This window comes from Cygnus olor, chromosome 5 (assembly GCF_009769625.2).
Source record: "Cygnus olor isolate bCygOlo1 chromosome 5, bCygOlo1.pri.v2, whole genome shotgun sequence".
Classification (NCBI taxonomy): Eukaryota; Metazoa; Chordata; class Aves; order Anseriformes; family Anatidae; genus Cygnus; species Cygnus olor.
The window spans coordinates 29,725,118-29,749,855 of NC_049173.1; the positions used below are offsets into that span (position 1 = coordinate 29,725,118).

Sequence of the window (24,738 nt, forward strand, 5' to 3'; positions counted from 1 at the left end):
TTGTTTTGTGATCATATGGTCTGCACTAACGGACAGGTCCAAGGTGGATTAGGGCACGAATGTCACTGTGACAGCCTGTTCTCTGGACAATTCACAGAGCATCAGACCATAAGTAATGTCCTGTGCAGTCAGAGCAATGGTCTGTCTCTCCCAGCACCTTTTAGGAGTGGGTGTTTAGAGAGCATATGAGCCTGGTCCATTCCTACTTGTTACCTTACTGCTCATCACTGGTCATGCTGATTTGCAATTTGAAAGCATTGGTTTCTACCAGTATTTAGGGAATCAGGTTTAAAATAGTCACTAGTAGGACACAGGCAATACCACAGTGATGGAGCTAAGCAGGATTTCTAGAATCCTAGCCTGGTGGACAACAGACAGTTGCATGAAGGCAGTTTTCTTTATTTTCCTTCTGTCTCAGTGTCATGTTTTTACCCTGCTGGGCAACTGAACTCCACAACTACTGTCTTGTTCCCCTTCCTCAAAGGAAAAGGGGGAGAAAATATGATGGAAAAGGCTTATTGATGAGATAAGGACAGGGAGATCACTCATCAATTATCGTCATAGGCAAAACAGGCTCAGCGTAGGGAGATTAATTGCCTATTACTAACAGGCTAGAACAGTGAGAAACTAAAAGCAAACTAAAAACACTTCTCCCCCTCCCATCCCACTCTTTTCTACCTCCTCTCCCTATGCAGTGCAGGGGAATGGGGCTACAATCAGTCTTTAATGCTTTCTCTGCTGCTCCTTCATCCTCACTCTGCCTTTGTTCCACACAGGATCCCTCCCATGGGATGCTGTCCTTCCTGAACTGACCCTGTGTGGGCTTCCCACAGACAGCAGCTTTTCATGAACTGCTCCCACATGGCTCCGTACCTTGGGGTCCATCCGTCAGGAGCAAACTGCTCCAGCACGGATCCCCCCCGGGCAGCAGCTCCCCCCAGACACCCTGCTCCTGCGTGGGCTCCTCTCCGTGGGTTGCAGCTCCAGCCCGGGGCCTGCTCCTGCGGGGGCTCTCCATGGGCCGCAGCCTCCTCCAGGCCACATCCACCTGCTCCACGTGGGCTCCTCCATGGGCTGCAGCATAGAGATTCACTCTGCGTGGGACCCATGGGCTGCAGGGGGACAGCCTGCTCCACCAGGGGCATCTCCACAGGCTGCAGGGGAACTCTGCTGTGTGCCTGCAGCACCTCCTGCCCTCCTGCTGCACAGACCTTGGGGGCTGTGGGTTGTTTCTCACTCCTCTCTCTCAGCTGCTGTTGCACTGTAGGTTGTTCCCCACCCCCCCCCCCCCCCCTCCTTAAATCTGCTCTCACAGAGGTGCAAACAACATTGCTCACTGGCTCAGCTCTGGGCAGCGGTGGTTTGCTTTGGAGCTGACTAGAGCTGGCTATGATCTGACATGGGGCAGCTGCTGGACTGTGCTCACAGAAGCCACCCCTGCAGCCCCCCTGCTACCAAACCCTTGCCATGTGAACCCAGTACACTCAGTCAAGTGATGTTTTTTTCATTCCCATGGATTTTAAGTGATGTGATGCCCAGAAAGGACTTTGGTACATAGAAGGGGTGTTTTGCATGAGGAGTGCCATATAATGAAATCTTCTTCACCAAATGCACCCTTGTTTCTTTATAGATGAACCTGATACATCAGTCCCACACCAACATGTATACTAGATGGCATACAGTTAAACAGCTTATGCATATTTATTTAGCAACCTATGGTAACTTGCACTAATGTTTTGGTAGTTCCTTGGGGAAGGGAGGAAAAACGCCTGTTATATAGCTACTTCACTTGCCTTATTGTGGAACAATAATTATTGGGCCACCATACAATGCTGAGGAAATGATAGTTGGATTTTCAGAAGTGATACCAAGAGAACTGGGGCCCTGTCTTGCCTTGTCTGTGTACATGCTAAAATATAGCTCACTCCTGCATCAGGGAATTTGTGACTGTGATACAAGTTGAACAAATTTCTCAGGAGGGTGGACCTCAGCTATGGTTTGAGGCATGTTTCAGAGAATGCCCAGATACCAGAATGCATTGGGAAGCTAATGATCACAGTGGAAAAATAAGAGGCTGGGTAGTGTGTTTGAGGTTTGTAGTAGTGATGCTGTTGTTTTCTGCCTCATACAATGGTGTGTTAAGGTTCCAGCTGCTGTAGAGGACCAACATAGTGCGTGTCTAGTCCTCCTGAACAGGTTTTCAGAGTAATGACGGTGCTCTCCTGCAGTATCAAGTTGCTGAGCTGATAAACACTTTGCACTATGAACTGCTTGGATATGACAGTTCATGGTATGTGTACGAATCATGGCTAGTACTGGGGGACTGCCGAACTCCAGAAGTCATCTTGGGGAATGAAAATGGAATCAGATCTTAAAGCTTCTTGCTTGTCACCCAACAGGCCAAGCGTGAAGGACAGATTTGGCCCCAAATTGGTATAGAATATAAGTCTGCAAGCATGTTTGTTTGCTTTTGTAATGGCTGTATATCCTGATTGACTGAAACAACACTTTGATTGAAGTAACTGTCAACTGAATACTGCTGCTTTCCGAGAATCTAACATTCTGTAAAACTGGCTGTGGACCGAAATTAAAACTTGCTTCACTTTTCATTCTCTAGGTTAGAGCTAGAAGAGTACATGACACACAGATGCAAGAAAATTGTGTTTAAAATCTTGCACAAGCTAACGTGTTTTTAGTAGCCTGGGAAGGACAAATTTGACCTTTTTATTTGCATGTTTTCTAAATTCAACCGCCCATTTAAAAGTATATAAGAAAATTCAAAAATGCAACCCACTCTTCTTAGTCTCGGAAGGCGCATGGCTGTACAGACACTTTGTTATAATACTAGCCTGAGTGTATGCTGCCTCCTGTTCAATGCTAGTGATGAAGCTGGCATGAAGTTTCAGATTTGGAATCAGAAGTGGACTTGTAATTTTTAAGGTCCATGTGTAGAATTAAACAGCCCACTGATAATATCTCAACAGTCATCTAGTCTGGCACAGCACCAATGTAAACTAATATGATACAATATTTTTTTTAGATTATGCTATTTCAAACCCTTAATTAATGCAGAAATATTCAACTTTAATGTTGCATCAGTCCTAGAACTTTGCAAGATTTATTATTTAGTGATATGTCACGCTTTGTAACCTAATTGTCTGATTTTTTAAACAGGCTTCACCACTGGCCAAAAATGATATAGGAGTTCTGAGCCTCAAAATGAGGTGCCATCCAACTCAAGGTCTCTAAAAATGATTGGTTATATACTGAATTTAGGCTATGGTGTCAGATTATCAGCGATGTGCAGTTAGGAAAATTATATTTACCTTCCTTAACCCAAGTATATCAAATTGTTAGATGGAAAACAACATTGATTCAGGAGAGGTATCATTTGTGGAATAGTATAGTAGACTTTGATTTTGTAAACAAATCTAGGAAAGGTAAGAAAGTGAACAAAAGGACAGTGGTGTCACGTTGGCTTGCATGTGATGATCACAGGCACATTCTGCTTCCACTGTTATCCCTGAGTTCAGCCTAACCAGCTCTGTAGAAACCTCTGTGCCTGAAAGCAGGTTTGAATGGGTAGATGTGAATTCCTGTAACACACCACAAAGCTTTGCCTGCATGGAACGTTCCTGTCCCCTTTGATACTACCTAATCCTGATATGTTACAGTGAGTTGGGATGGTGCCCTAATGACCAATCCTCCAGATTGTATGGAAGGGCTGGCATCAAGCAGAAAGGTTTTTTAAATGTTTGTTTCCTCCAGTTTTGGCATCTGCTCAGAGCCCGTCCAGATCCCCCCTTTCCGCTACAAGAGGACAGACGCCAATCTGTGAGCCGGCAGCCTTCATTCACGTACTCAGAGTGGACAGAGGATAAAAATGAGGATGACTTCCTAGATTTGGATCCCGTACCAGAGACCCCGGTCTTTGACTGCGTAATGGACATTAAAGCGGAGACAGATCCAGCTACTCTAACGGTTAAATCCGTGGGCTTGCAAGAAAGGTAGGGTAGATGTAATGAATAGGGGGAAGTTTGGTCCCAGATTTTGTGGGCTTAGTTCTGTACCTTGTAGGAAGCTTTATTACCTTTATGACTGTCACTTTCAAATGTGGTTTTAAACAGAAGCAGCTGCTTTATTTCCTGTCTGTTTTCAGTCCAGTCCTAAATATGCAACATATTAATCAACAAGTGCAATTTCCAGATGACTCTCACACAATTTTATTCAAGTGTCACTTGTTTCCTTGAAAAGACATTTGTTTGATCAGTTTCTTGCCCTTCCCCAAGATGGCAACTGCATAGTATGAAAACCAGTATAGGGCAGTGAAAGCTTTTACCACTGAAAGATGGATCTGGTTAATTCTTTTTCTGTCACTTATGTTGAAGGATTAGTCCTTACTCCAGGGGCAAACCATAGTTCAAATGGCAATCTGCTCTAATTCTCTTAAATCAGTTAAGTTAGTCAAAAAGTAAATGAATTCCTTTGAAATGAACCCAGGAATGGAGTTGTAGGGTGAGCTGATGTTCACTACTTGAACCAGGAAGGCAACAGAGCTTTTCAGGGAGATGCACAACGGGGAGAGGGCTGTGCTGAGATGAAAGGCAGGAGTGATGCAGCATTGATTTGTGTTGCATTTCTCTGTCTTCACTCATATATCTCACAGAAAGGTCAGCTGTAATAGGCAAAATTTGAAAAGCCCAGAGGTGCATGAATTCCAGAATGCGTGACTACGGATAGGGGAACGCTCAGCAGAGTTGCTGAGTGTTCAGTTGGACTGAACTTCAATCCATAAAATTATTTTATTACACTTTACCAATCATAAAAGCGTGCATGTGAGTGAAAAGGAAGTACACCAGATTTAGTATCCTCATCTCTGAGGCTGAAGTTGATTTAAAGTTCCTGTCCTTTATTCTTCTGTGGACCATGGGAAGGCTGAGTTTACGTTGTTAGCTGTCTGCATCTTTTTTCCTGTCTTGTTCTTTCAATTGTCTTCATGAAACAGAACAAAAATCTTCAGAATAGAAATCCTGTAAAGAACTTCTTGAAAGGTGATGGTGTCATGAATAAGAAAGAGTTTATGCAGGGCCCAATGTAGAAAGGTATCAGCTTTCTTTATTTCCATTTTTTCAAGCTTAATTGGAGTGCTAACCATAGTTAATTCTCATGTCTAAAACTTAAAAGGTAAAACTTAGATTAATTAAAAAAAGTATGACTGAATTTCCAAAGCTCCCTGTAACACAGTAAAGCGTTACAGCAGAGCCTTTTAATTTGCAGTCTGTGAGCTTAGAATGTTTTTCTCACACTTTACTCTTGATTATGTTATTCGTCCTAAAATGTCTGTCTTCTTGTATTATATTCTTCTGCTTTAAATAAGAGACTCCAGTAATTTTGGGTGCATGTCCCTGAACCTGCTGATATTAGTGAACTTTGCTGTTGTTTTTGCATTATGGGCAAGACTGAAATGCATCAGTCATTTGTGCTTTGAAGCTTCCTTGATCTCATTCCATCTCTCTTTTTAAAGATGCTGACATTTCTTCTCAGGTGGCAGCTAGTTTCAGGAAAGATACTCAGTGTTTCAAGAGAAGTAGTGAATATCAAGTAGTTAAAGTAGTGAATTAAAATTAAAAAATTGTCAAGGAAGTAGGGATGGGGAAAAAGACTACAGTTGATTGAAGTTCTCTCACTAGGTAGAATGCGTTATACAAAGATGTAAAGTGAACTTCTCTTCAATATACACGTATGCTTGAGAAGCCAGACCTTGTTTGGGGTTTGGACTATGTTCTGAGAAATCTAATTTACATCAAGCATTGGTCACTCTTCCTTTGTGTTTTTGTGTTTAAACTATCTATCCATCCCTCTTTTTTATCCATCTTGCTTCTGCACCTTTCTTCCCTCTCATTCTTAACCACCCACACCATTAATAGAGTAGTTACTAGCTAAATTCAAACAGCACTGAATGTTACTCTTATGAAGAGACCATCTCATTTCCTCATGCTGAAGAATTGATACCTTTACGTATGTAGCCTCTTCTACCCTAAAAGAACCCAAAGCATTTGTTATCAAATGCAGTTATTTTGGGGGAGGGATGTAGTAGCTCTTTAACAGCACGCAGGATGATGGGGTCAAATATTTTTGAAAAGCGCCACTGAAGACTCAGTGTCTACCACTAGTAGTCATGTTTCATCCAAAATCATTTACCCACGACTGTGAACTACAGCAGGAGGCTGGCTGCACATGCTTTTGGAAAAACTCCTGAATCTAGAAAAAGGCTGTGATCCAAGTAACAACTTCTACCCATTTCTCTGTGGGCTGGTCATCCTCATGTGTTTACATGTTTTTTCAGCAGCTTCTGAAAACTCCTCCCAAGTAGATTTTTCCAGCTGAGTGAAAGTCATCAAAAATAGGTCTACTGTGTGGATATATAAACATTATACCTAGTAATCATCGTATGGTGTGATGTCGTTAATACACTAAAGATGTTTAAATACAGTTTCACTGATGGCACTTGCATCTTTTTTTTTTTGTCTGTGATATGCGAGATTGACAGAAGCTTTGGAATGCTTTAAAAATTCAATAACAATGCAGGCATTTTGGCTTTTTCATTTGTTGTGTGGCTAACTTGTATAAATGCCACTAAAAATTCTCCACTTAGGTTATAAACAAGGTGCTCTTAACTGTTAAAATATTGGGACCTTCTTTATAACCTTCTCATGATGTAGTATTGTTGAAAGCAAGTTTTTTTTAAACAGGTTAGTTGTTCACTGTAAAGGTTAGCATCTCATGTATTGATTCATGTTGAACTGGTAATGTTTATCCTAAGATCTCCCCCCCGCCCCTGATGTTATCTGGGCTACTAAGAGATGGTTATTCAGTAGGATCTGGCCTGAAGAAACCTAGGACCAAGCTTTTCACCTGCGATGTTTAAAATGTCCATATTTAGCCTTGTGATTTACACAAGTATATAAATTTTTCCTGCAGTTGCCTGCTCAGTGCCTTTGACGCTTCCATTTAGGTGACAAAATATAGTTACCTTACTACAGACAACACTTTGATAATATTGGCCTTTGTGTTCCAGTGTACAAAATGATCTTCAGTCTTGTTGAGACAAGAAGCATCGCCAATTTTTCAAAGGTAGTGACAATAATGTACGTAGCAGAACCAGCTGGGTGCTTTTCTAAAGTTGTTGTTTATCTGTCATTGGGACTGCATACATTGCTGACGCATGCTGGCAATGATGGGTAAGTCCATCTTGTTGTAAGCTAACTGATTGCTCTGTTTTGCAGGAGAGGTTCAAATGTTTCACTCACGCTAGATATGTGTACCCCAGGCTGTTCTGAGCAAGGTTTTGGCTATATCATGTCACCACGGGAACAGTCAGCTCAAGAATACCTCCAGACAGCATCAAACATTCTTACTGAAGAGGAACTGCACAAGAAAGCACTGGATCCTTTCATACTCCAGGCAGAGTTCTTTGTGAGTATCTGACCTTTCCTTATAGGAGCATCAGGAAAATGGGATGTTGTCTATATTCTATAAGCCTTGCTATTATTTTTCTGCAGGACTAAAATTAGTACATAAAAATTACACTTCAATCAGTGAAGCCCTAAATGAAATCCCCAAATTCATCATCCTTTGAAATGACAATGTCTGAAAGCTTTCAATGATCTTGTCTCTTAAAAACTACAGAATTGGTTCTGGAAACAACAGCAAAGTCTTGTTTTCACCAGTCTGTCTTTTTTTTTTCCTTTTCCTCTTTTCTTCCTCAGCATGCTACTAGTTAATGCAAAATCCAACTTTACTGAAATATAGAAGAAAAGCCTAGTTTGCTATAGACACAGCTTCTTGAAATTTTGAGTTGCCTTAGGGATGAAATTACTCCAAGTGCATGCTCTTTGTTGTTGAATGTTTGTCATGGAGCTACTTTCCAAGTTGCCTGAATGTTCTCCAGATGACTGAAGCACAGGATGGCTAGGTCACTCAGCTGGAGCCTTAGAAAGTATGTTGTACTGTTTTTCCTTCTGCACAAAAATTATTTACTAGCTGTAAGCTGCTTTGTCAGTTGCTTTTAGGATTCTCTTAAGCATAGAATCTCAGCAGAGTGGAAAGAAAATGCTTTGCAACATAGCATCTTTCTCAGCCTGTCCCCTTTATGACACTTCAAGTGTCACTTGCTCTTGAGAGAGATTCAGAAATGAGATAGATTGGTCTTTTGTTTTAAAGCAGCCTGACAGATATCTGTGGTCCTTAATTCACTTAGTGTGCTGTACAAGTTGAAGAAAAGCAGCTTTTGTTTAGGTAATCTGTGATAGTTTCAAAATAAAGCATCTATTGCTGTTCAAGGGAAGAAGTGGTCACTTAATGAGTGTCTGAGTTGACTGCTGAACAAATCTTATATGCATTTTAATCAGTCTCTGAGGCCCACTGTAGCTTTCACGCAAAGAAAGCAATGTTAGAAGAAATAAGTTTCCTTTCTTTGAGAACTTTTGAATTAGTTTTCCTTCTGTCCAGAAAATCAACAGCCAAACCATCCCAGGTCATTTTCATACTTTAATGAAAACTGAAGTGTAGGTAAAAATGCTGTTTAATCAAAATGTAACTTCTGTAATTAAAAATGTAAACTAGATTGCTTTATGAAACAGTTACCACCAGCTCTACAGCATGTATTTTCTGTCTCTGTCTAACCTACTTGGCTTTCCAAGTGCAAATTCATAACAAAGCAAGCAGCCGTGCTTGACACTGGGAAGAGTCAGGGGTGTCACTTGCAGGGCTAAGTCCTGAAATTCTTACAAGATTTAGAGTTTTAATCACTCAAAGTCCTCTTGATTTCAGCAAGAATTTGAGTGGAGAATAAGTTCCAGAGAGCTTGGCTCAAGTAGGGTTGTGGATGACTGAATACAACATAACTAAGGAAACCATAAAGGTTTCACTCCCATGCAGCTCCTCAAATTGAGAGGAAACTACTTCCACCAAATGTTTTATAATTAATTGCCTCTGGTTAAGGCCCACAGCATGCTCAGTGCTGTATAAGAGGCCGTCTTCTAAAGCTTGAGAATTTAACAGGTCATCATAACTTCCTGACTTCACTACCAGTGTGTCCAGTACTGGCCTCTGAAATTCAGTGTGCTGCAGCTGTGCTGACCATCTCTGCTCCCAAGCTCCATGAGCTGCTTCTCTGCTGAGCCTGATTTACACATCCCATCTTATCACATGTCTGGTGTCTCCTGTTGGTGGGTCTTGTTTGTCCCTGCCTGGCATTGGCCACTTAATTGCAGGAGGTGAGTACTGGAGAATAAAAGGTTCTCCTTTATTGTTTCTTTAGGACTGTAGTGTAGAGAGCAGGTAATCCCTGAACACCTCTTTGCTGTCCTTGCCCATGGAGCTGTAAAGTGTGGCGAGCAAAATGAGTGATAAACTCCTGCCCAGCTCCTGGTATGGGTGTTGGTTTTATATCTAGTCAATGCAGCACCTGTCATAGTGGTGTCGTCATTTGTTGCTGGTGAGAGTCACTAGCAAATTACTTCCTTCCACCCTCAGAGAGGAAGAAGGAATGTGAGTCAGAATGGATGGTGTCTGAGGTCCATCGCTTTTGGAGCGGAGTATCTTACGTACTACCTTTTACTTAGTTCTGTGCCTACACTTGCAATTCAGTTCTAATAATATTAGGAGCTAACATAATGCTGTCTCGCATATTACTCAACGAATTAGTCACTACGAACATTTTCATGTAATTTCAGGAAAGAAAGCCAGTGACAGTAAAAGGAACATCAATCATATAATGGTGGTAAATTGCTAGAAGTACAGCACCATATGTCTTGGTTGACTTCATCACTTTGCCTCCCTCACAGGCATAATGGGTTTGGGATTTTTATTCCTTTTGTGAATCTAATAATACAGTCCACTCTGTGTTTTTTTTGTTTGCTTGTTTTTTTGTTGTTGTTGTTTGGTTTTTTTGGTTTGTTTTTTTTTGAGCAGGAAATTCCAATGAATTTTGTTGATCCAAAGGAATGATATTCCAGGCTTGGTGCGGAAGAATCGCTACAAAACAATTCTCCCAAGTAAGTTTCCTGCTTTTTTTAATCACTAGTGCAGGGTGGTCTATTCCACATGCTGAAGGGCTTCGCACTTTGGTGTGTTTTCCAGGATACATCAAGTGTGCTGTCACTACCCCATATTGTCCACTGGCTGTATTTATGAAGCAGCGACATAGCTTCAAAGCTAAATCAAATTTCAAAAGAGGTACAGAGCATGAACAACCTAAAATTGACAGAAGATCAGTAGCGCTTATGTTTTAAAGTCAATAGAATTACATCATTTGGTTCTGTCTAAAATTTCTACACAGGAATTTGGTGTGTTTATTCAGAAGCTACTTAGTGGTTTCTTTGATAAACTCTTTTAGAAGGACGTTATTTTACCGAGCAATGTATTTCTCAGAATCATACCTCAAATGCAAACTGAGAAAGAGTATTAGAAACTGCTCTGATGGCATTAAAGAGAGAAAATCAGAATCTTCTGTTACATTATTTGTAGCCAAGAATTGGAGTTTTAAGAAACGTTTTGGTACAGATTTCTATATGTATAATTTTCCCCTATGTCTCAGTTTAAGATACTTGAAAATGAATACATTTAGATGTCATGCTTCATTTTTGCTGTAAGCCATTGTTGGAAGATGCCACCACTAACCAGAGTTAGCTATACTTGCAAAGCCCAAATGGTTCAGTGTCAGGTTAGTAAAGATAGGTTCAGAGACGTCAAAAATGTCCTCAGCTATACCTGTCATTTTAGACAATGAACCTGGGTTGGAAATGGTTCCAGGCTAGGTTTTTATGCTTTTTTAAAACTAGATTTACAACTTTTTCAGCTGCAGCTAATGATTCATTGTGCACAACCCTTCTGATGACTTTGCATTCCACCTTAGACCAGAAGCATAAAAACATTCATCCAGATGCTTTACGATTTCTGTGCTAATGATTGTGATGAATCATTCAGGTATTAATTTGCTGGTTTTGCTGGAAAGGGAAGATTGCAGAAGCTACTGGTGATTATAGAAGCCTAAACTGCTGGATTTTAAAGTGACCTATCTATTTCGCATTCTGTATTTAATGTGCATTTTGAGAACTGGATCCATTTTAAAAATCCCACTTTGGATTTCTAGACTCATAGTTGCTGCCATTTTTAACACCCTGTTCCTGAGATGTAAATAACTGCCAACATGCTACCATATACTTCTGAGAACGATCACACTCCAGGTTAATTACTTGCTGCAAACTTTATCTCAGCCTTATGGATATCTGTGTCAGCCATTGCTGTTGCTTTGACCTCTCCTGATAACTAGTTTCTACCCTACCATGCCTCCAAAGATTAACAAGCTTATTCCAAGCTCATTATGATCTGGATTATTTTTTTTCTTGAATGAATTTTAAAACCACAGTCTCTGTGCAACGTTATGTCCCTGGCTGTGGCCAGGGGATGGCCTGATGTCTTTGAGGAGAGAATGGGCTGACTGGGTTCATCTTTGTTTAGCCACCTCCATTTTGAAGGGTACAGTGTTGGCAGTAAAGAGGCTAGCAAGGAGTGCAAAAATTATACTTTTCTCCTTTATGCTTTAAATCTGAGGATCCCAGTAAAGTATCCATGCACAAAGCAGGAGAGGGAATTGTAGGCAAGATGAGGGAGAGTCCAGTCCTTTTTGGGTTTTGACCATCCACTGACTTCCCAGTTTCCGAGCTGACCGAATGTAGCCTGTGCTGCCTTGTGTATCTACTTAGTATTTCTCCAAGCTGCAGAAAGCACTACTGGCAGGAACTACTGGACAAGCTGCAGCAGAGCAGGCTCGGGTAACTGATTATCCAAGGGAACAGCAAGTGCTTGATTACCAAACCAAAGTGAAACCCCAAATCCAAAAACCTAAAAATAATTAAAATTCCATCACCAACTGCATCTCCAGAAGCACTCTAGGCAGTTATTGTTAAAAGGTAAAGTCACTTAACATGATGATCAGTTGCTTGCAACCCTCAAGTTAATTGTAGTAAGTGAGAGACATGATAATAGTCTGTTATTCATCTAATTTATATTTCATTTGTAGTAAATTCTTTTTGCAGATACTCACATTTCACTGTTGGTAGTAAAATGGCTTAGATGGCTTTCTGATGGCAGAAAGGTGTTTTTGGAAAAATGCCAAGCTAACAAGGTTGATGCGGTTATTTCATAAACATGAAATTACTTATTTGCAATCTTCTATTTGGGAAAAGTCCTGTGGAATTTCCTGGAAAATTATGACTTTTCTCTAGGATATTTGAAGGCACTGTTTGATTATATGGAAAAGGGTCTTGTTACAGGATCCCAGAGGGTGGTATGTTGCGTGTCAGTCTCTTTGAATCCTTTTCTGAAGAGTAATGTCTAGACAGACTTTCTTTTTAATTTCTACACAGTTTTATTGCTTTTATGCCATTTTAAGTTATGCAAAACATTTCAGTAAGTTTAGCCAATTCCTCTAAAATGTCTAACATAGCATAAATACAGAAAGTCCATAAAAGAGGTTGTGGAAAAAATAGCTGATGTCGTTTGGCTTCGTAGAGATGCAGGCTACTACTGTTTGTTTTTTTTGTGTGTGTGTGTTTGTTTATTTTTTGTTTTAATAGATATGGTGCCTTCTTTAGCCTGGCCTATGCACTAGTTTTGTCCTGGAAGAACATTTTTTGTTAAGAGTAGGATTTGATTTAACTTTAAATGTTTCTGTCTCGAAAAAATCGAAATTCATGCCACAAACTCTCATGATATTAAAGTGTTATGATTTTTTGAAAAGAATGAGTTATTCCTGTTTATACATTTCTAAGAGAGGCAGTTTAACTCAGTTACGCTTCCTTAAAACAGTGCAAATTCTTCTATCAACAATGCATTAAGAAGCCTCTCTTCTATGAAATAATTAGAACTGCTCACTAACATACTACTGTAAAAAAAATGTAAATACCTTAGCAGAAAAATCACAAGCCAAGTACTATAATTTGGAGTAAAAGAATATTATAACATTTTAATATTTGTGGGCACAGCAGTAACAGTCCACACCGAGAATTAACTTGAGTTCAACTGCAGCTGAATACCAACAGGAACCTTTGCTTAGAAGTCTGTGGCACTTAACTTACTTGATAGAGTTCTTCAAATCCAATTTCTTTGTCCCTAGAGATTCACTGTGAGCTGGACAACATAGTATTATTGCTGTTCTGAGAAGGGGGAAATGATGTAACCATTACTCAAACTTGAGCAGGCTCCATGGATGACTGCATAAAACCCAGGCAAAAGGACCTTAGGCAATGGGCCTCACTACCCAGTCCAGTAACATTTAAATAAATATCTGGCAACCGATGTCACCTTTTTATGGTGTGGCATTATCTCCTGTCTCATCATCTCCCCAGCACTAGAGAGATGAGCAAAGGAGAGCAGGAAGGAATTGTATTTCAGAGGAACTCGCTAGCTTCCATATTTCTGTTTTACTAAACACCATCTCCGTTAATATCTTTGCTTTGTAGATCACATGATACTGTGACTTCATTATCACATAATAGATTATGTGAATTAGTTCTGTCTGAGGACAGCGTTTCATGCTGAGTCTGTTTATAGTACAGTAGAAACAGCTGTGTGTTTGGTCCTTTGTGCTTGATCCAATATCACACTGTGTTTGCATATTTATTATTTTGTTCTGGTTTCTGAACAGTCTCATTTTTTTAATGAAGATGTTATCTGTGGTTTGTTTCTAATATTCTCCTGGTGATGCACTGTTAATGTTTGCTGAGGGCCGCTGTCAGAAGAATGTTTCTTGTGAACGATAACAAACTGGAGTACTGGTGATAATGGATGAATATGGACCGGTGTAAGCTTGCATTAAAACAAGTAGAACAGCTCCCATTGACTTCAGTGGGAGCTAGACTGAGGTTCTCAGATGGAATCATGTTTTCCTTTGTTGTCCTATTAAAAAGAAGAATGCTTCATAAATAGTGTTGAAGAGGAAGGGCCTCAAGTACTGAAACATCTTGTGCAAAAGGACTGTTTAATATCCTTCAATTTTTCCCCAGCCATTACATTTGTTAATAGCACTTCTTGAACTTTAGCTTATTGCAATACAAAATGGGGGAAAAATTCATCTGGCTTGCCTGCACGCAAGAAATGTATATTTATGATTTGGGAGAAAAAGTGTTTGCTGCCATTAGAATAATGTTTACAAGCCAGGATGGATCTGTTCACCCAACAGACTGAGAAGTAATTTTCTGGAGCAGAAAAGTTGCTGCTTTTCCAGAGTCACTCTGGGGCACTGACTCTGCAACAGGAGAAATTCAGGCGGCTTCAGAGTGGGTAAAACTATCAGAGGAAGCTAAATGACCCCAAGTACCTTTCACCTTTTTCTGTATTAACATTTTAACATGGGAGCTTTCTAAGGCCACTGACATTTATTGTGGTGGCCGTGAATGCATCCAAATGTCTCGCTGTACAAACTCTGATGTCTGTCTTTCTCTCCTATCAGCAAATGACAAACTATTGCTTATTTCTTTACACATTTCAGATCCTCACAGCAGAGTGTGCCTTACCTCAGCTGATCAGGACGACCCACTTAGCTCTTACATCAATGCTAACTACATCAGGGTAAGAGCTCAACAGTCCTATGTTTGTCTAGCCTCTATCAGCCACTGTTAATGTAAACAAATTTGAACGTCCACTGGCTTTTAAAGACATCGTGGCTGATCTGATTGCTCTTCTCTCCTGCTTACGTTAAATGAAAACTAAATCTCAAAGTGCAATTACACTGGTTCAAACCAGAGAAAAGCACATTTCTGCACTTCTTGATGCAAATTGCTTGTCAGCTGGCTGATCGGGGCACTGGAAAATAAGCCTCAATAAGGTTTGCGACCTAGCTAGAGTCACCTTGAGGCTGTTGGACTCTCATTGCTGGAGTTATGAGACCATATTGTGTCTTTGCTCCATGTGCAGGAGAGAGGGGAAGAACCGATACCATGGTGTCTTCATTCCAACCAGCTTTTAAAGACTGAACCTTCAAGGTTGTGGTGGACATCCTGTTAAAACTGTTCTCTTGTTGTTTTGTTGGCAGGGCTATGGAGGAGAGGAAAAGGTATATATTGCTACTCAGGGACCGATAGTTAATACTGTCAGTGATTTCTGGAGAATGGTGTGGCAGGAGCGTTCTCCCATCATTGTCATGATTACCAATATAGAAGAGATGAATGAGGTAATGGTGTTACATATAGTCTGTATTTTTATCTTTTCTCTGGCAGATATTTTCAGCACAGATGCTAAGCCAGCAGAAATAAGTGAACAGAAGTTAGTTCAGTGGCCTAAACAATCAGAGCTAGAATTAAATTCGTCAGAGTTAGAGAAGATGTGAGCTGCTATTCTTTCAGTTCAATTTACTGAAAGTCTTGTTTTGCTGTCTGACTTAGCCTGCTGGTTCTGCTATTTTTTGTCTCCCTGCTGACCTGAAGCCTTTCCAAACCCAGCTCTATTTGCAGACATGCTTTAAAGCTGTCTCTAAAGGAATCAGAAAGAATTGTATTCTAGCCCTATTTGTTTTAGTCTTCAACAGCATCGATGTTTTTCAGTCTTGCATTTATTATAGTTCATTGTCTATAGCCACCTCTCTCAGAGGCTGTCCCTGATTTGTAAAAGATAGTTACAATAATCAACAACTAGAGCTGACTTGGGTATGGAGGCTCTTTTCCTCAAATATGTCTAGGAAATGCTGTTGAAATATTGAAATTAAGAAGCAGAAATTTTCTGTTTACAACCTGCTGGAATTGGTACTTCTAGAAAGTAAATCGTCACAATGTTTCTGGGTAATCTGCCTAATGTTATTTTTATTTGCAGTAATAAATACTGCTGCCCTGCAGCTGTTCATTACTAATTTACCTACTGCAAAATTTACCCCATAGCAGAGTTGCAAGAACTGTGTGCTTGGTCTTTGGTTTACAGGTCGGTAGCTGATCTTCTTCTGTCGCCTTTATTGGCAGTGTAGAATGTGAGAATATGGTCTGGGCATGTGTTGAGCTCTGCATCCCCCTTCACCTCTGGCAGCAAGCTGTAGTAGAGAAATACAAACGGTGTTTCTTATCTGCAGCAGCAATATTTGTCAAAGCTTGCTCTCAACTGAACTACTGAGTTTCAGGGACATTTCTTTTGGAGAAGACATTTCAGACACTTAAGACTGAGAATATAGTCATACAGATGGCCTGAAGTGCTAGCTGGAAGCTGAGTGCCCATAATTTTTGCATGTTCACAAACCTTTAGCTTTCCCCAGTTGTGAAGTAAATCATTTTAGCCTGAATTTTAATGGAAAAAATAGATGCGGATAAGACAAACACAGAATTACCATGCTTTGCAATATAAAAAAAAAATGTATATATAGTTATTACAGCTGGCAAATTGGACACATGCTCTCAGGGCACTGCTGATTTTTTAAAAAAAAAAAAAGGTTAGTTGCTAATCTAAATGTTTTGTTTGTACTAACATTTTAAACTCACGTCCTCACATCCACTTCTATCTGAGGCAGCACTGAAAGAGTAACTTGCTCATTGATCAGAGTTGGCAGGTTATGGTGAACAAGATGTTGAAATATTATGACATAGTATACCCAAATCATTAAAGGACTTTGAGATTTGAAAGAGAAAAAGAAGCAGAGGAAACATTGGTCCTGAATGATGTATTTGCTGAGAAGTTCTTCTGCTATAGTTTTCATATAACAGGAATGTAAAATAACCTTTATATCTGAATTTCCTCTTATCCACACTGACAAAGTATTTCGTCCATCATCTCAGTCTTGGGAAGGAGCACAGTGCAGTGGTGTTGCTCTATATGAGTGGAGCTAGCTACAGTCTATATCGTAACAGTTGTTGAGTTTTTCTGATACATTTTGTATCAAAAATTAAAAGGTGTCAGGAATCTCAGCCATAAATACAGGGTAAGTCCTTTCATGTGGATGTCTCCCATATCATTCCCTCTTTTCCATAATACATATTAATATACGAATAACAGGACTCAGAATTACGTAGATTCAAAACCAAAACCTTTGTTTTGCCATGATGCTAGTAACAGAGGCTTTGTGTTCCTGCTCAATGCAATGACTTGGCTAATGTGCGTATGAAGAGCTCTGTATCTCAGCCCTCTGTCGCATCTAATCTGAACTGACAGACAGCCCACAGAAATGAGTGGGCAATCTTACTCCACTCCTTGAAGCAGAGCAACGTCTGCTATTGATAGATGCTAGCGCACTTGACAATTTTTACAATGGATTCTGCAGTTTAAGAAGAGAGGAAGTAAAAATGAGATCTGCGTAAATAATTTTACAGAGACACAGTGGGCCACATTCCCAGTGGGTTATTAACTGATGCGCTATACAGATGGAACAGCACTGCTTCTTCCCCCACACAAATTTGACTCGGTAACTTTGCAAGACACTTTTCTGTTGTTAGTCTTTCTCCTGAAATGGAATTATTCTTGGTGGGGGAGGGAGGCAAACACAACTTTAACTCACTTCCTTCAAGACTGTGTGCTGCTGTGTAGTAGAGAAAGCATGCAACCATCCTCTTTAACTGGGTCTGTCCAGCAGCAGGTTCTTATTCTCTTATGATAACAAGATGTTGTTTCTTGCTTTAACACAGGGAGTCTTTTCTAAGAAACTGTCTTGTTCATGTCATTCCTTGTCCATGGACCTGTCCCTACACCGTGTTGAGTGCTTTCTTCTTTTGCATGTTGATTAGCTTAAAGAGAGATTGCATACAAAAAACGCAATTGTTTCAGTCCTTCCAGGACACGAGTGGTACAGATCCCACCTACTTGTGCAAGTATCAGTACCATGATGTAGATTTGCATATGGACAGTGGTTTCAGCTTCTCTAATTGTCAGGTAGTTCTGGCTGCATCTCTGGTTGTGTTTTGGCAAAATCAAATTGTAGCAGTCTGATAGATCCCATAGCTATTGCTTCCTTTTGTTCCTTAGCTTTGATGTAAGATCCTCAACCCATTTAAAGTGGATTTGGTACATAAGCTAATTCCCAAACATCTCCAGTCATGTTTCTTTTGTACAAAAACTATGCAGGTGATAATCTATATTCAGAGACAATGGCCCTTTATCAAAAGTAGAAAAAATGTATTTTGTATTTCCATATCCATTTATAACACCACAGAAATAGCAGCAACCTATCTATATATTGTGCTAATCATTATTATCTTAAGAAAAGAATTAATCTGAAAACACAGGCTATTAATAAACACAGTACGTTGCTGCTGGCCTTTCTAGTGACACCTCAAATGTATAGCATGCACAAAGTTAAATAAAGATGTGTGTATTTAAAAACAGTGGTTAGTCATTATTGATTTGTGCATTTTTATCATGCAATCAAGCTGTTATGAATGCAGCAAAAATTGCCAGAACTGTGGTCCCTGTATAGAAATGAAATGTGTACTTATTATAGAAACAACCATCATTCATATTCATCTATGCATGCGCTAATCCAATTTCAGAGGAGTAAAAATGAACCTCCCTGACGGCTGCTTAACTAGATTTATTTTATATTGCAACACAGAATGCACAGAATATTGGCCAGAGGAACAGGTCACCTACGAAGGAATAGAAATCACAGTTAACCAAGTCATACAAGCAGATGATTACCGTTTAAGGCTCATCACACCTACAAGGTAAATCATTCAAATGTACTTAAAATAGTTTGCTACCTAAACCCTTAAACCAGGCCTTCATAGAGCGCTGTGTAGAAATATTTGCACAGTAAATTACTGTACAAGTATCACTTTAACTACTGCAGTCATATTGCTCTGTCCAATTCACCAAACTACAAATACCACAATAATGTAAGCAATCCAAGATTTATACCATGTGCATACAATCTGAAAACTTCCAGGCCAACTTTAGCAGTACAGGGTTAACTCAGTGCGGAAGAAATCAGTGGACTCATTCTGTGCCTGTGTCTTTTGTGTTGATCGATCTCTTCGGTTACCAGCAATAGGACCCAAGGAAATGGCATGAAGATGCATGTTTTGGATTTTTCTTATCAGGAAAAGGCTCTTCACGAGAGGGTGATCAGGCACTGCAACAGGCTCCCCAGGGGAGTGTCATGGCACCAAACCCTGATGGAATTCAAGTAGCATTTGGGCGACACTCTAAGAAATATGGTTTGATTTTTGGGTGTTCCTGTGTGGACCCAGGAGTCAGACTTGATGATCCTTGTTGTGTCACTTCCAACTCAGGATAGTCTATGACTGGTCACTAAGAGTGACAGTTAGTTCAGTGGTCTTACCAGCCTTTGCAAGTCATACTACAGACAGTGCTTGTGGAATAACCCACTAACCGCTGTGATGATATTCTGTAGAATTCAAAGGCTTGTATGTTCTTTGGGCCATGGACTTAGTCAAAGCATTACTGATTACTAATAGGAATCTTTATTTGCATGGAGTTTTACATATTTTGTAATAGGAGACCCTAGAAAACATTTACATGGTATTTTTTGTCTATGTATGAGTATTATTAGACTGTTGTCAGACTGCTAGATATCTCCAGTTGTTTATGCTTAAGATGACTGTTGTGCTCTAACAAGAAATGGAGGAGTTGCGAACTGACCAAAAGTCTTTTCATGTTGCTTGCCTGTCTTCAGTTTCTTGCAGTGGTTGGACTACTGGTCTGCTTGTCATAATAGTGGTATGGTAATGCTCCTGGTGTTCACAAGGCTGACTTGACTTTGAAGATGCTTTAAGGAATCATTCACTCTAAGACATTAAAAACTGCCGATGACCTTTATCAACACCTTTCACCACAGAATTCTCTCTGCTCATGTTTCTAAGCATAGTATCTTTCCAGCTATTTGTCTAATTTTACATACCAGTAACCATTCTATCATCTCGTGGATAGAGAGTTTAAAGGCAGATTTACTTTTTTTAAATTATTTGGTGCTACTTAGTCTAAAATACCAGTCTTATTTTACAACTGATTTCATTGCTAGGTTCTTGAATCTCAAGCTATATGCTTTAATAAGAACAATCTATTACATAAACTTAATACATATTTAATATACCACACCTACCCTTGACTTCAATATAACAACACCATTTCTTTCCAAGCTGAAAAAGCCTTCCTTTTTATCCAACCATTTTCAAGTTCTTCAGCCATATGCTAATAGGCAGAAAGCCAGTATGTGAAATTTCAGGTCTGGACTGAGTGTGGAAAGTCTGTCACTCATAGCTTTTTGTGAAAGCAGCAAGGAGAAAATCATGTTCTCCAACAAGTGGGAAGTAAAGAATATTTACAAGTGTACTGCAGACTGCACTGACCTTAAATACAACCTATCCCAAACAATACAGTGCAGCAGCAAGAACCAATATATAGCTTAATTCTTCTGGAATAATGATATCACAGAATTGGTCACACTTCAGTTACGGTGACAAAACAATTTCCTCAATAAAAATCCTGCAGTCTCTTCCAGAAGAGTTTCTTCAGAATTATCCCAAGAATTCTCAGCCTCAAAGAAGCACCAGTGAAGAATATTTTTATTAAAGTCAAATCAGAAGTGTACAAGCTTCTATAAGCAGAAACACAGAACTGGTAACAGCATAGACAAACTAAAGATATCCAGAGCTCATGCTTAGAACTTTGGCTGTTTTTCTGTTTCTGTCAAATGAGTGGTTTTATGTAGTGATTCATGTTTTCTTCAGATGACTTTAACTCTTTACTTTTCTCTGAGTTTATTGACAACATTTGAATTACAATTTTCACGACCCACTTAAGAATACAGTATTCATAACTTCTGTGGCTTACACATAGTCACATGTTGAAAGGCAACTGTGCATATCCATGTTTCAGAGCAGTGTTGAAATCTGATCTGGTTTACTGTCATGAGCTCAAAGTGCTATTCATGACAGTTAGTTATCCTCTCTTAACCAGAATATCTTCTGACAAAGGTAAATAACCTAGGGCCATGCTCTGTGCTACAGTAGTAAGACTCTCTTTCTCAACTGAGCGAGACATACCCTTAAGGTTCCCGTGGCTGTGCACTTCAATGAGCACTTCAAACCCAGCATAAGCTGGAGCAACAACTAAAATGAAGCCCAGCCTCCCTCTGTCCAGCTCTCGTTTCCTACCCTTGTTCCATCTCCCATGTCCAACACAAGCATTTGTGAGAATGTGCAGTAACCCAAAGAGTGAACCTGATCCATGTGAAAATTAATCCTACTAGAGAAAGAGAAAAGATTGAACTAGATGACTTCCACAGTCCAGTTTACAAGTGAAGCTATGCAAAGCTTTGCCAACCCAGGAGAAGGGTGGAAGGTGGCAGTCATGGAGCACTTCTAACATCCATCAACTGATAGTCATAGGGACTTAGCCTCAGTGACAGAAACTATTTCTAGATTTTTGCATCTCTTTCTTTAGAAAGAATCAAATTTGTTCTTTTTTTCCCCCCTCATCTCTTGAACTCAGCCAGACGTGTTTAAGGAAAGGTTGTGGAAACTAACACCTCAGTTCCTGGACTTTTTGAAGCCATTTGCTTAGCCATGTGCCAGCTGGCTTATGTAATGGCTGAAAGGGTAAGGCCAATTCCCTGAGCTCCATGTTGTTTGGCACCTTCAGGAATCAGGCAGAAGGATGTCACTTTGAACACAAAATTAGAGGCACAGAGTGCTGCTTGGCACTCAGAAAAGGTAAAGGCACATTTGCTATATTCATAGCCATGCTGAGAGATAAAGGCAATCAGAATTTGTCTCATGAAAAGCCCTGGACTGCAACTAGATGCAATTCTCATCTTCCAGTGTTTCTGAATCTGTCACTGTGTCTAAGAGAAGAGAAGTGACAGGAAACTGATAAGAGTCTGTCTGTCAGAAAAGAGAGAAAAATAAGCTCCCATCTCTATCCCTCATCTAGCTAGCTAGCTATCAAAGACAGAGATATGGCTCCTGGCTCTCTGTCTGTCAAATATATTATGAAGCAATTATGTCACAAGTACAGCTCTGGCTTTGCTGAATGAATCTGTCAAGAGGGAGCAGACTGTTTTGCACACAGTTCTTGGCACTAAAAGAGCAGAGTACTTCTGGTGGGGGGGTTGTAGGTTTTCTTTCTTTTTGAGGCAGTTTGCTGAAGTGCAGACTTGATCTTTGGAGTCTAGATTTCTGTGTTGCGTGGCTCACCATTTGGTTCTTCTGTTTCTTTTAGCACTGATTTGCTCACCACATTCTTAAAGGAAGGATTCAACATGACTTTACAATTAGATTTAAAAAAAAAACACTTTGTGATGTGATGTTTATCTTAAACTGGGTTGCAGAAAGGAGAAGAAGTCAGAAACCTGAAACATTACTGGTACACATCTTGGCCAGACCAGAAGACACCAGATCAAGCTCCCCCTCTGTTACAGCTAGTACTGGAAGTGGACGAGGTAATGCAGAGTGCAGAAGAGAAGAATGCCCCAGTGATTGTTCACTGCAGGTAAATAAATGATGTATGCAACTTCAAAGGGCTCCTTTGCATACAGTGGCATACTGTCGTATTGGCCATCAGTCAGACATGTAAGAGATCTGGTCCAACTGCTTTAAATATTCTTGGAGCTTCTAAATTCAAGTTTTCTCTTTCCACCTTTTGCGCGCACATAGTCTGAGCTGAACACAGAAGCTGTTGGTGGCTCAGTTACAAGTAATAAGTCTCATTTCATTTGTCTTACCAGAAATAAATGTCTTCAGTAACCTTAAAAGGGCCATTTTACCAAAATGAACACACTGAATGAAACTGAGTAGGAAGATGCATGCAATCAGAAAAATAAGAACCCTTAACTTCAATAATAATAATAATAAGATAATTTTTACCGATAAAAAAATAGAAGTTCTGGAGAACAAAAGCAAGTCTTGTTTTGCTAGTGTTTAGAAGGTTAAATGTGATTACTTGAAAACAACAAGTCAGTTCTCAAAACAATTATTCCAGGTAAATTGCAAAAGTGTAGTAAGTGATGCAGTAGTACTGCCAGGATAATTTTCCATTATTTCAATAAAAGTACATTTTGATAAATGTACTTTTGGGATTTCTGTAAGGAATTTCACCTAGTTTTGCATAAAATTTTCTAGGAAATGACATACGGTCGTTAATCAAAAGCTATAGTAAATGAGATATCATATAACAGGAGTGGTTTTTTTGAAGAGGCTCTGGCATGAATGGTTCATAGTCCAGTGTTGCCAAAGATCCACCTATAAGCAAATAGAGAGTAATTATTAATAGAATACTCATATAATTCCACACTAGTGTTAGAATCAGATCTCTCCAGGTTTATATTGTTTGATTTGTTTACTTAGAACATGTGTTTAAATGTAGCTACTGACAAGATCCTATGTCCAGGAAAAAAATGGATATCATGCTTAGGGCTATGATCTCCTGGAAAGCAGGTGTCTCAAAAATAACTTGGAGGTTGTATTGGTTGTATATGAGCTCCCTGTATAATGCTGAAACTGAGAGGTCAAATGCAGTTCTGAATCCAGAAAAGGAAATTCAATAAGAAATGCAGAGTTGTCATTCTTTCTGTATGCAGAATGGGTAAATAATTAAGGTGCTATGTCCACTTTTTCTGCCTGTTTTGGAACAAATTTTGACAAATAGGGGAGAGTTCAGAGAAAAATAACAAACAGTTTGTAACAAGATCCCCTTTACCCTTGGAAATCTGTATTTCTCAAAATCTCATTGAAGAAGGATGGTGTTTGCTGCAGGTGAAGATTCTGACCACTGTGTCACTTGTGCTTTGCATATTGCATTGTCTTGTATGGTGTCACATCCATGATCTGGATATAATTTGGAGGCAATTAGGGCATTTTTATTTAAAAACAAACAAAAAAAAGCAACAACAACAAAAACTAAGAGACACTAAGAGACATGGCAATAGGGTTATGAAGTATTTTATGTGATAGGTGGGGACCAGAGCCCTTTCAGATTATTCTTAGTTGCAGTCATTTTATCCAAAGAAGGAATTTAAACTGATGCCTCTAATTGAGAGCGGTGTGTGCAGCAAGCCATCGGTCAAGGCCTGAGATGCAGGGTACTTGCATCTCCTTTGGCCTCTGTGGGAGGTCCTCAGTAGAACATAATCTGGTGGGTTTGGCCTTCAGTGATGTAAAGTAACCCACCTTGAAGAAAAAAAATAAGTACAAGCCAATCATGAAGCTATTCTTAAAGCAATGTAAAGTTAAAGGAGGCTAGCAGTCTTGGTAAGGTCCTGTGGATAGTGTGGCAGTCTTAAAAAGGATTATGACTTTTTTTCAGCCACTGAGGGACTTGCAGTTTGGCCTGGGATAAGTATTCTCTTGGTACTATTTGTCTTTGAAAATGTTGTACCCTCCCTTTGCACAATAATGAGATCTATGGATGGGAAGCAGCATACAAGAGATGCGTACAGTAGCCTATTTGATTATGGTATCAAATGTAAGGTGAGGGGCTTTTCTTTTTTTTAATCTCTTGATGTGCATCCATATGCATCAAAGAGTACTTTGAAACTCTGAAATATATGAAGTCTTAATAAACAAACTAGAAGATAAATTGAGACATGAGGCACAGAGTTTTAGGGACATTGAAAAAAGTCAGGTAGGTACCTCCATCACAGTTACTTGACTATAAGACTGGGATTAGCTCTTAGGGAGTAAGATGGCCCACCAAACTTCCATTGAATTGCCTCAATCATTCTGTAATACGAGTTAAAACAATTACAAT

General features: G+C 39.7%; 1 protein-coding gene across 1 annotated transcript in view; it reads left to right on the forward strand.

The window, feature by feature from the left end:
• The window catches only part of PTPN5 (protein tyrosine phosphatase non-receptor type 5), an 81,372-nt gene that overhangs the window by 51,917 nt on the left and 4,717 nt on the right, over window positions 1–24,738 (forward strand). The window contains 9 exon segments of the mRNA XM_040560181.1: window positions 3,769–4,007; window positions 7,287–7,476; window positions 9,976–10,007; window positions 10,009–10,058; window positions 14,555–14,634; window positions 15,098–15,235; window position 15,375; window positions 18,584–18,686; window positions 22,315–22,482. Coding sequence (XP_040416115.1) covers window positions 3,769–4,007; window positions 7,287–7,476; window positions 9,976–10,007; window positions 10,009–10,058; window positions 14,555–14,634; window positions 15,098–15,235; window position 15,375; window positions 18,584–18,686; window positions 22,315–22,482 — 1,001 coding nt within the window.